The following is a 12,715-nucleotide window of genomic DNA, read 5'->3' on the forward strand; positions in this document are numbered from 1 at the left end:
TGATTATTGGTAGATAGTATGACCCATGTAAATTGCACAGATTTTTTTTTTTTTTTTAATGAGACGGTATTGCTCTGTCACCAGGCTGGAGTGCAATGGTGCAATCTTGGCTCACTTCAACCTCTGCCTCCCGGGTTCAAGCAGTTCTGCCTCAGCCTTTCAAGTAGCTGGGATTACGGGCGTGTGCCACCACACCCAGCTAATTTTTTGTGTTTTTAGTAGAGACAGGGTTTCACCATGTTGACCAGGATGGTCTCGATCTCCTAACCTCGTGATCTGCCTGCCTCAGCCTCCCAAAGTGCTGGGATTACAGGCGTGAGCTACTGCGCCCAGCCTGCACAGATTGAACTATGTTATTTAGGCAAAGAGAGACAGAGCTATCAAATTGGGCAGCTACTTTCCCTCACCTGCCTTCTCATTTTGTGTCTGCCTGAGAGTGCAAGTAAAATGGGGGATGTGATTCTGTTTCCCCTTGGTTCTGCATAGCTCTCAGGGCGTGACTGTTTCCCTGTTCTGTGAGTGGATCTGGTGTTTAGAAATAAGGATTTTTGGGCCGGGCGCGGTGGCTCAAGCCTGTAATCCCAGCACTTTGGGAGGCCAAGGTGGGTGGATCACGAGGTCAGGAGATCGAGACCATCCTGGTCAACATGGTGAGACCCCCCCATCTCTACTCAAAATACAAAAAATTAGCTGGGCATGGTGGCGCGTGCCTGTAGTCCCAGCTACTCTCGAGGCTGAGGCAGGAGAATTGCCTGAACCCAGGAGGTGGAGGTTGCGGTGAGACAAGATCGCGCCATTGCACTCCAAGCCTGGGTAACAAGAGCGAAACTCCGTCTCAAAAAAAAAAAAAAGAAATAAGGATTTTTCTTATAACACTGGCTTCTAAACCCAAGCCAACTACTCCATCTGGTGCTTGGCCCAGGAAACAGTGGTGGTTTCTAACACTGGTGTGAAACTGGCTGTGTTAGACCCACTGCAAGATGGTGCATAGCCTGCAGCTGATATGTAAATGTGGCCACAGAGACAGCAAGAGTTTATGAATAATTGAAACGGTACTTACTTCTCACATGATGTACCGACACAAGAGTTAAATGTGCATGTAAGGCACAGCTCTTCTATGTCTTCTTTGTCTTTTTTTTTTGGAGACAGGGTCTTGCTCTGTCACCTAGACTGGAGTGTACTGGCACGGTCATGGGTCACTGCAGCCTCTGACCTTCTGGGTATAAGTGATCCTCTTGCCTCAGCCTCCCAAGTAGCTGGGACAAGAGGTGTGCACCACTACACTCAGCTAATTTTTGTGTTTTTTGTAGAGATGGGGGTCTCACTATGTTGCCCAGGCTGGTCTTGCTCTCCTGGGCTCAAGCAATCCTTTTACCTCAGCCTCCCCAAGTGCTTGGATTATAGGGATATGCCACCACGCCTGGCTCTTCTGTGTCTTAATCACCACATTACAGTAGAAGTGACTCTTGCTTAACATATTTCGTATGGCTAGCTCTCAGGCGTGTGGCTAGCTCTCAGGTGTGTGGCTAGCTCTCAGGTGTGTGGCTAGCTCTCAGGTGTGTGGCTAGCTCTCAGGCATGTGGCTAGCTCTCAGGTTTTCTTGGTTCTTAGGGCTGCCTGCTTCTTCTGGTGGGGTGAAAGAGCCCGTGGGCCACCAAACACATACTCTTTTTTTTTCTCAGAATTGGATGAAAAGATGATGCTAGTTTGGTTAAAATACCAATAAAAACTATACCAGGCAAAGTTTGTTTTGTTTTTTTGTTTTTGTTTTTAAAATCAAAAATGTTCTCTAACTGATTATCTTTTTTTTTTATTTGAGACAGAATCTCCCTCTGTCACCAGGTTGGAGTGCAGTGGAGTAGAGACGGGGTTTCACCATGTTGGCCAGGATGGTCTCAATCTCTTGACCCGCCTTGGCCCCCCAAAGCGCTGGGATTATAGGCGTGAACCACTGCGCCCAGCCCTGATTATGTTAAAAGTCACAAGGCTCACGCCTGTAATCCCAGCACTTCAGGAAGTTCAGCTGGGCAGATCACTTGAGGTCAGGAGTTTGAGACCAGCCATTCATAGCAGCCAACATAGTGAAAACATGTCTCTACTAAAAATACAAAAAATTAGCTGGGCGTGGTGGTACATGCCTGTAATTCCAGCTACTCAGGAGGCATGAGAATCACTTGATCCCAGAAGGTGGAGATTGCAGTGAGCTGAGGTCATGCCACTGCACTCTAGTCTGGGCAACAAGAGAGAGAGTGTGTCTCAAAAAAAAAAAAAGGGCTGGGCACGGTGCCTCAAAGTGCCTGTAATCCCAGCACTTTGGGAAGCCAAGGCGGGCAGATCACTTGAGGTCAAGAGTTCAAAACTAGCCTGGCCAACATGATGAAACCCCATCTCTACTAAAAATACAAAAAATTTAGCCAGGCATGGTGGCAGCCCCCCTGTAATCCCAGCTACTCAGGAGGCTGAGGCAGGAGAATCGCTTGAACCTGGGAGGCAGGGGTTACAGCAAACTGAAGTCATGCCACTGCACTCCAGGCTGGGCAACAGAGCCAGACTCCGTCTCAAAAAAAAAAAAAAGGCATGAATCAGTAGGAGAATCTTTTCAGGGACCTTTGGACCAGATTTTTATTACTGGGATAGACGTGTACCTTAAATAATAAACTGGTAGTGAGTTGTTGTTGTCATTTGAGAAAGGAAGCATGGGGCACCCCTCGGCAGCATTTTGGAGATTATAACCCAACACCCTCTTTATTTCCCCACACTTTTCAGAAAACACTGGAACCAGTAAAACATTCTGTGGTGATAGACAAATGTTTGCCAATTTGCCTATTTTATGTATTTTTTTCTTTGTTTTTATGCCTTTTTCTTTTTAAATTTTATCTTAGACATTTTTAAACAACGAAATTTACTGTGGAATCTTGTGAGTCCCAGATTGTCGTGATTTTGTTGGTGTCTCTGCTGAATTTCATTCTGATCATGAGTGAGCATGGGCAGTGAGTCCTGGTGTAACCAGGTTTTTTCTCCCTGCTGTTTCAGCCGATTCTTATATCCTGGAAAGAATGGCAGACTTGGAGACTTCTTCGGAGACCCCGGCAACCCTCCTTCTGAATTTAATCCCTCTGGGAGTAAAGATGGAAAATACGAACTTTTAACCTCAGCAAATGAAGTTATTGCTGAAGAGATTAAAGATCTAATGACCAAAAGTAACAGCTTTTAAAAATTGTTATTTCGCAAATAGAGTTGGCTTTGGAGGCCTTTAGGCTTTAAGTTCAAAGATGTGAGGTTCTTTATACTGTATATCTGCATGTTGCATCTTTTGAAAAATCATTTTCATCAAAGTCGGTGCATTATTTGGCAAGCATTTGACACTGCTGACCAGCCTTTACTTCTTGAAACATGCCTTTTGGCTTCTAAGAATGCCCTGTGACCTGTTCTTCTTTTCTTGAAACGTTATTTCATAGTCTCTATTTTTGGCTTTTCCTTTATCTTGTCTCTTAAAATGTGTTCCTAATTCCCTAGGTGATTTTCATCTTTTCTCCCTCTGTGTTCGCATCCACTTTGCCTTTAATTATCTTTCATCTACGGACACTTTCCAATTCTGTCTCTAACCCAGACTTTCTTTCAAGCTCAAATGCCCCCTTTTCAGCGTCCTCAGTCTCTTGACGTGGCCCAAGCTAGTCTCATTATCTTTGTTCTCAGTCACACCATTTCCATTCCCCATTTCTGTCTGCCCCCATCTACCTCGTTTTCTAAACTTAAAGCTTTCGTTTTTGACTCCTCATAACCAACATAATAATCAGCTACATAATCCTAGTCGTTTAGCCTCAGAATGGTCTCCAGAGTCCCACTCCTTATTGTCAGCTTTTTATTTTTTATTTAAAAAAATTGTTTTTAATAGAGATGGGGTCTCGCTATGTTACCCAGGCTGGTCTCGAGCTCCTGGGCTCAAGCTATCCTCCTGCCTTCACCTCCCAAAGTGCTGGGATTACCGGCGAGAGCCATCATACCCAGCCCCCATCCCTTACTGTCGTCATGATCAGCCTCAACACTGTTGACATTTTGGGCTGGATAATTCTTGGTTGTGGCAGCTGTCCTGGGCATTGTAGGATGTTTAGCAGCACTTCCGGCCTTGGACTATTAGACATCATAATACCCCCTAGTTGTGAGAACCAGCTATCTTCAGACATTGCCCAGTGTTCCCTGTAGAGCACATTCACCCCACATTTAGAGCCACTGCTCTAGATGAAGTAGAGCTTCTAACTGGGTTTCTGACTCCTGTCTCCTCAGTCAGGTCTTTCCACTCAGCCTCTAGAGGGTTATCGTCTTAAAAACCAAAGCCACGGTTCCAGGGCTTACAGGCCTTTCCTGGCTCCCTGTTGCCTTCAGGTGGTGGTTTTCAAACTTTAGCTTAAATCAGAATCACCTGAGAAAAAGGCAGTTCTAGAGAGACAGAAAGTAGGTTAGTGGTTGCCCAGGGCTGGGCAGGGACAGGGGAGTGATTGCAGATGGGCCCTAGTGATCTTTTGGGGTAATGGAAACTGTTCAAAAATTGGAGTGTGATGATGGTTGCCTAATTGTAAATTTACTATAAATAATTGAATCGTGTACCTAAAAGTACTTTCAGACCAGAATTTTATGGTTTGGAAATTATAAACCTGTTAAGACAGTGTCAGCCTCACTCACAGTTTCTGGTTCACTGGGTCTAGGGAGGTCCCAAGAATTTGTATTTCTAGTACAGGCCCAGGTGATGCCCCTATAGCTGGTTCCAAATCTTACTTTGAAAGTCACTGGCCTCCAGGATTAAGTCCCAGCTCAGCCTCACAGTATAGTGTTCAAGACCTTTTGTGGTGACCTCACCCATGGGGTGTCAGTCCTCCAGGACCAGCTCTAGGCTGATTGGCATGGAGTGTCAATCCGGGCTCCTTGCCCTCTTGAACTGCAGTTTTAGGATTTTGATTTCTTGAGTGACTTTTTTCACCCGAGTCACCAAACAAGTGGCAAACTGCTCCCTGCTTCTCATGGCAAGAGGAAGGAGTTTCTCCAGTCTTCCCTGCACTGGCTGAGCACAGTGATGGGAAGGAGGGGATGGTGGGAGAGGGAGGGCAGGGCGCCTCAGAGCTTGGTGCCCTGGCCAGGGTGCTAGAGTTATGCACGACATTTTGTACTAGGTAGACCAGGAATAAACTAGAACCTTTCCAAGAAAAAGCAGGATCTTTTTTGTGTTTGTGTGGTAAATACAAGTAACAATTTGCCATTTTACCAATTTTTAGAATTTTTAATGTAAAATTTACATACCATAAAATGTAGCATTTTAACAATATTTAAATGTACAGTAATGTTGAGTATATTTGCCTTGTTTTGCAACCATCACCACCATCCATGATGAGAACTTTCTCATCTTTACAAACTGAAATTCTGTACCTATTAAACACTAACTCCCTGTTTCCCCTGCCCTTCCACTGGCCCTGAAAAAACACCAGGCTGTTTTAAATTGAGAAAAGGTTAAAAAGCTGCTTAGTTAACCATTACCAAGAACACATTGCTATGTTTTTAAACCTAGTTCGAAATGTCTTATTTGATTTCATTCATGAAGAATGCTTTGGTTTGAAAGCATGCTTGGTTCAAGTACTTAAATATTCCCTTTTAAATGTTTTCTGTTATTCACAGGTGACATAAAGGGCCAACATACAGAAACTCTGCTGGCAGGATCCCTGGCCAAAGCCCTTTGCTGTATCCTTGGTGTCTGAATCATTTAGAAGGTGTCTTCTGTAATAAACATATATGAACTTGCAACATTTGTTAGGACCTTGGGTGCCCATTAATGGGAGGTGTGAGTACCCTGAAGTGGAGGGTAACTTAAAAAAAAATAGTTTATATTGGCTTTGAAATTTTTTTTTTTTTGAGACAGAGTCTCACTCTGTCACCCAAGTTGGAGTGCAGTACCACAATGTCGGCTCACTGCTACCTTCGCCTCCTGGATTCAAGCAATTTTCTTGCCTCAGCCTCCTGAGTAGCTGAGACAGGCGCCTGCCACCATACCTAGCTAATTTTTTTGTATTTTTGTAGAGATGTAGTTTCACCAAGTTAGCCAGGCTGGTCTTGAACTCCTGACCTCAGGTGATCCGCCCACCTCAGCCTCCCAAAGTGCTGGGATTACAGGTGTGAGCCACCATGCGCAGCCAGCTCTGAAATGTTTTTTAAGACAAGCCGTAAAAACTGGAAGTGTGAAGAGTGAGACAACTCCAGCTTCTCCATTGTGTCTCTCTGCCTGCAGGGAGCGCTGCTTCAGGCTGCTTTCCTGTTTCTTATTTTGATAAATTAGAACTTTTAAAACATTTTCATATTCTTGACTTGGGAACAGTGTTTGACTTTTAAAAGCTGCTTAGGAGCCCTAAAGCTTAGTAAATGAGTGGCCACTTCCCCATTGGTGTACAGATTGTTTTCCACGTAGCATAGGGCAATACCTTTCCATTTTATCTGTGTGACGTTTTCTCAGTCTTATGGCATTAATTTTGGGGGCAGGGACAGTATTGAGTGATTCCTTTGTCCTAGAGTTTGATGTGGGTTGCCTGAACATCTGTGTGAATCAATACTTGTCCCAGGACTCAAATTTAGGACACGGTAGATAAGAATAGGAGAGTCAAGTGTTGCTAATTTTAATTTTCTGAGACAAAGATTTTATTTTGGTCAGATTACAAAGCCCAGTTGACTGCAGCGTTAGTAACTGAAACCCTCAATTGCTCTCGTGTTAGTAAGTGGAGAATTTCCTTTCTTTTTCTTTTTTTTTCTTTTTTTGAGACAGAGTTTCACTCTTGTTACCCAGGCTGGAGTGCAATGGCGCAATCTCGGCTCACCGCAATCTCCACCTCCTGAGCTCAGGCAATTCTCCTGCGTCAGCCTCCTGAGTAGCTGGGATCACAGGCACGCACCACCATGCCCAGCCAATTTTTTGTGTTTTTAGTAGAGACGGGGTTTCACCAGTTGACCAGGATGGTCTCGATCTCTTGACCTCGTGATCCACCCGCCTTGGCCTCCCAAAGTGCTGGGATTACAGGCGTGAGCCACTGCGCCTGGCCGAATTTCCTTTCTTAGCTATGTAGATGCCAGGTTTATTTAAAATTGGAGGTTATTTTTCTTTTTACTATAAATATGTATGAAGTAAAATAATATTTTTGTATTCCTTAATGTTAAAAAATTAAGACATTCATAGAATGAACAAGGAAATTAAAGGTAAGAGCCTGCATTTTTCTATGAGAACCGTAATCCTACTTATTTTACCAGATGTCTTTGCTGGACTGTTTAAACATTGATTAGGAAGCCATATATGCTTAGTAAGGTTTAGTTAAATTTTATTCTGCTTTTTTCTCTTTCTAGATAATCAGGAAATGAAATCAAGGATATTGGTAAGATTACAAAAATCATTACTTTGTTTATATGACAACTGTAGACAATTAGAAAACAAACTGGAGGCCAGGCGCCGTGGCTCACGCCTGTAATCACAGCACTTTGGAAGGTGGAGGCAGACGGATCACTTGAGGTCAGGAGTTAGAGACCAGCCTGGCTAACATGATGAAACCTCATCTCTACTCAAAATACAAAATTAGCTCGGCGTGGTGGTGCACGCTGTAATCGCAGCTACTCAGGAGGCTGAGGCAGGAGAATACCTTGAACTTGGGAGGCGGAGGACGTGCTAGAGTAAAATAACCTTGGTAGTTTGGGAAGGTGAGTGCCTTGCTAAGCACGATATGAAACTCAAAGCTTAAGATCTTGAAAATATGAAACTCCCAAAACAAGGATGAAGGAAAAAGTTTTAGGAAAAGTATTTCCAGCAGAGCTACCTGACAGAAAATTAACCCAATATTTCCAAAATAAAAAGCGGCTCTTATAAATTAGTTGTTAAAAGTCAAGCTTAAGAAAAACAGGTAGAAAACAAGCAGTCTGCAAAAGAAGAAATGCAAAAGGTCAGGTTAGCGTTTGACAGTATGTTCAGTGTTGCTAGTAAGCAAAACATGTCAAATAATGAGATTTTCATTGTTGCTCTGCACAAATGAAAAAACTGGCAGTTCCCAAGGTTGATGGTGCAGTTGGGGATTGATTGTTCTCATGCATTGCTGATGGGAGGGTAACTGGTAAAAATTTTTCTGGAGTGCATTTTGGTAATCTGTATCAAAATTAAATGTCCATATCAGTAATCAATCACTGCTTATTTCCTGGAAGTATTAGAGAGTTGTGCAAGGGTACATGAGGGTGTCATCAGAGCATTGTTTAAAATGGAGAACTGGAAACTGCTTAAATGGTGGATATTTATGAAGTCAGCAAGAAGCACAGTATATATTCTAATTCATCAACGTTAAAATATTTTTTCCCACATATATTGTGGACTGAAAAAGCAGGTTGCAGAATCCTAGGTAATCATCCTGACACCTGTGTGTGTATTTTGAGTGTGTGCATTTTGGGTGTGTGTATGTGTATCTTGGATGTATGTGTGTTTCCGGTGTGTTTGTGTGTTTTGGGTGTGTGTATTCTGGGTTTGTGTGTGTTTTATGCGTGTATTTGGGGTGTGTATACTTTGGGGTGTATGTATTTTGTTGTGTGTGTATTTTAGATGTGTGTGTGGGATATGTTTCTTGGGGGGTATATTTTGGGTGTGGGGGTATGTGTGTTTTGGGTGTATGTGTATTTGTGTGTATGTATTTTGGATGTGTATATTTTGGGGATGTGCTTATTTTGGAATGTGTATATTTTCAGGGTGTATTTTGGGTGTTTGTGCCTGTATTTCGGGTATGTGTATGTGTGTGTTTTGGTTGTGCATGTATTCAGGGTGTATGTATTTTGGATGTGGGTGTGTTTTGGGTGTATGTGCACGTGTGTATTTTGGGCATGTGTGTTTGGGGTGTATTTTGACTGTGTGTGTTTTGGGTGTGTTTATATTTTGAGTGTGTGTTTTGGGTGTATGTGCATGTGTCTGTATTTTGTGTGTGTATTTTGGGTGTGCATGTGTATATTTTGTGTGTGCATATGTGTATTCTGGGCGTATGTACATGTGTGTGTATTTTGTGTGTGTGTGTCGTATATACCTACCTACACAGGTGCTCTCGAGAATGAGTTCCTCAAACCCTTACGTGGACTGTCGCTGGGTGGTGGGATTTGGGTGGAAATGTTACTATCATCTTTATCCTTTAGGTATCATTTAATAATGATAAATGGGAAGACAGATTGGAATAATGTTGATTGTGGTTCACAGTATATTGTGTGACACTGGTGTGAGAGAACTGGGATGTGCCTGAGCGGAATTAACATGGCTGTGATTTTTAGGTGATTAAGGCTGCAGAAGACAGTGCATTGCAGTATATGAACTTCATGAATGTCATCTTCGCAGCACAGAAACAGGTGAACCAAGAGCCTATGTTTTAAAAGTATTTGTTTCATAAAGAAGGAGTGAGTTTCATTTTTTGAATGCTCTACTCTGAGATATTCTGATTAAATTGCCTTGTGAATGGGCTAGGAATCCAGAATCTGTATTGTGTTGTAGTCTTTTCTCTATTTTGGGTCCTGGACCACTTGAGAATCTGATGCATTTCCAAAACAATGTGCACTCAGCCACGGTTTTGCATAGAGTTTATGGTATTCAGGTCACCCTTAGCCCATCTTTGGACCCCATGCCAAGAATCCCTGGTTTGACAGTTTGCTGTATAAACCTTGCCTCAATTTCTTTATCATTTTGCTGTGGTGAGGTCTATAAAGATTCAGTATTTTGGCCGGGCGCGGTGGCTCACGCCTATAATCCCAGAACTTTGGGAGGCTGAGGCAGGTGGATCATGAGGTCAAGAGATCGAGACCGTCCTGGTCAACATACTGAAACCCTGTCTCTACTAAAAATACAAAAAATAGTGCGCCTTTAATCCCAGCTACTCGGGAGGCTGAGGCAGGAGAATTGCCTGAACCCAGGAGGTGGAGGTTGCGGTGAGCCGAGATCACGCCATTGCACTCCAGCCTGGGTAACAAGAATGAAACTCCGTCTCAAAAAAAAAAAAGGATTCAGTATTTTTACTTTGCAAAAAGCTGACACGTTCAGATGAAGTATACATTTCTTCTTTGATATATTTATAAAGAAAACCTTCTTAAAACTTTAGTTTTCATGTGAAGTGCGGCTGTAGCCTTGCATAATGTTCTCTATTATGGAGTGGCAGCATGATGTAGAGAAAAAAGCATGAATTTTGGAGATAGGCTGAGTGGGGTGACAGCTTTGCCACCTGCTGGCTCTGTGACCACAGCCCAGCCATGTCCTGGGTGCTTCAGCTGCCAAATGCAAATGGAGTATCTGCCATCCAGAGTCATGATGCGTATTGAGCAAGCTGTTTTAAGCATAGAGTATGGCGTGTAGTAGGTGCTCAGTGTAGGGTAGTCATTATTGTCATTATTCCTGTAATATCTTCAAAATGTTTCTTTCAGAATATTTTGATTGATGCCTGTGTTTTAGACTCCGATTCAGGGCTCCTCCAACAGGTATGTTTTAAAACCATGCTTTGTGTGGCTGGTTATGAAAATTAGTGATTTTTATATTGATTACAATTCAAATGAAAATGCTTTGGGTATATTGGGTTAAATAAAACATGTTATTGAACCTAATTTTTTATTTTTTTTTTTGAGGCAGAGTCTTGCTCTGTCACCCAGGCTGCAGTGCAGTGGCGTGGTCTCAGCTCACCGCAACCTTTGCCTCCCGGGTTCAAGCGTTTCTCCCGCCTCAGCCTCCCAAGTAGCTAGGATTATAGGCGCTCACCACTGCGCCCGGCTAATTTTTGTATTTTTAGTAGAGACAGAATTTCACCATGTTGGCCAGGCTGGTCTTGAACTCCTGACCTCGTGATCTGCCCACCTTGGCCTCCCAAAGTGCTGGGATTACAGGCATGAGCCACCGTGCCCGGCCTAAAGCTAATTTTATGTATTTATTTCCCCCTTTCTTAGGGAGCGACTAGAAAATTTTAAATTACATATTGCTTGCATTATATTTCTGTTGGACAGCACTATCAGATGTTGCTTTTTTTTTTTTTCTTTGAGACAGAGTCTCACTTTGTCACCCAAGCTGGAGTGCAGTGGCGGGATCTGGGCTCACTGCAACCTCCCCCACTGGGTTCAAGCAGTTCTCTGCTACGGCTTCCTGAGTAGCTAGGATTGCAGGTGCCTGCCACCACACCCGGCTAATTTTTGTATTTTTAGCAGAGACGAGGTGTCACTGTCTTGGCCAGGCCGATCTTGAACTCCTGACCTCGTGATTCACCCACCACGGCCTCCCACAGTGCTGGGATTAAAGGCGTGAGCCACTGTGCTACCTGCTGAGGCTCCTGGGAACCTTTTACCCTGAATCTTTCACACTCTCCCTCTCCCATCCAGCCCCACCCAACTCCTTGCTACTGCCTGAGGGTCTGAAGCACGCCTGCTTCCGCCAGAGGGTCACTGCGCTAGGTGTTCTCTCTGCTCACAAAGCCAGATGTTGCTTTTTAATGAAAAAGACAAAAACTGAATTTTACTTTAACTTGAAAGGGAAATAAAACCCTAACACTAAAGTAAGTTTGAAGAAATGGCCAGGTGCGGTGGCTCACGCCTATAATCCCAGCACTTTGGGAGGCCGAGGCGGGTGGATCACGAGGTCAAGATATCGAGACCATACTGGTCAAGATGGTGAAACCCTGTCTCTACTAAAAATACAAAAACTTAGCTGGGCATGGTGGTGCGCGCCTGTAGTCCCAGCTACTCGGGAGGCTGAGGCAGGAGAATTGCTTAACCCAGAAGGCGGAGGTTGCGGTGAGCCGAGATCGTGCCATTGCACTCCAGCCTGGGTAACAACAGCGAAACTCTGTCTCAAAAAAAAAAAAAAAAAAAAAGTCTGAAGAAATTACCAAGCTTATGTTAGATGTTTTTTGGCCACAAGTGTTGTTTCCTAAAGTTACAAGCACAAAACTGTGACAAACCCTGAATTTAGGTTACTGCAGATGAAGGATGAGGAGAGCAAGGTCCAGTCAGAAATTCATAGGCTTCAAAGGTTCTGAGATTGTACTGTTTCTTCAGCTGATCGTAGATATATGATGTTTATTTTATTATTTAAACCATATTTGGCCAAGCGCGGTGTCTCACACCTGTAATCCCAGCGCTTTGGGAGACTGAGGAGGGCAAATCACCTGAGGTCAGGAGTTTGAGACCAGCCTGACCAACATCGAGAAACCCATCTCTACTAAAAATAGGAAAATTAGCCAAGCATGGTGGCACATGCCTGTAATCCCAGCTACTCGGGAGGCTGAGGCAGGAGAATCACTTGAATCACCTGGGAGGCGGAAATTGTAGTGAGCCAAGATGGTGCCATTACATTCCAGCCTGGGCAACAAGAGCGAAACTTCATCTCAAAAAAAAAAAACCACACACACCATATTTACACATTATGTATATAGATTCTTGTATGTATTATGTTTCAGTAGTAAAAATTCAAAAAGTTTGAATTCATGCGTTAGCAACACATTTCATTCTACACATTATCTGTAACTCCAAGACAATCTTGCCTCTGCCATGACTTCAAATGCCAGCTCTACCTCCTCGACCCTCACATTCACTCTCTAGTCCAGCCCCAGACTCTCCTGAGTTCCAGACTTGCAGGATCAGCCATGTACGTAGTACCTCCTCTTGGACGTCTGGCAGGCATCTTCAACGTCATGTGTCCGAAGCAGAG

General features: G+C 43.6%; 1 protein-coding gene across 4 annotated transcripts in view; it reads left to right on the top strand.

Annotated features, from left to right (window-relative positions):
- Positions 1-12,715, top strand: part of GTF2H3 (general transcription factor IIH subunit 3) — a 31,629-nt gene that overhangs the window by 14,258 nt on the left and 4,656 nt on the right. For 3 of the 4 annotated variants that reach the window (XM_035258087.3, XM_002753142.6, XM_054239079.2), the window contains 6 exons: positions 3,034-3,200; positions 5,665-5,727; positions 7,198-7,227; positions 7,372-7,400; positions 9,313-9,387; positions 10,450-10,503. In XM_035258087.3, coding sequence (XP_035113978.2) covers positions 3,034-3,200; positions 5,665-5,727; positions 7,198-7,227; positions 7,372-7,400; positions 9,313-9,387; positions 10,450-10,503 — 418 coding nt within the window. The remainder of the gene's footprint in view (positions 1-3,033; positions 3,201-5,664; positions 5,728-7,197; positions 7,228-7,371; positions 7,401-9,312; positions 9,388-10,449; positions 10,504-12,715) is intronic. The other variant, XM_078337641.1, reaches the window with a different exon arrangement.

Source organism: Callithrix jacchus, chromosome 9, assembly GCF_049354715.1.
Source record: "Callithrix jacchus isolate 240 chromosome 9, calJac240_pri, whole genome shotgun sequence".
In the NCBI taxonomy this organism is placed as follows: Eukaryota; Metazoa; Chordata; class Mammalia; order Primates; family Cebidae; genus Callithrix; species Callithrix jacchus.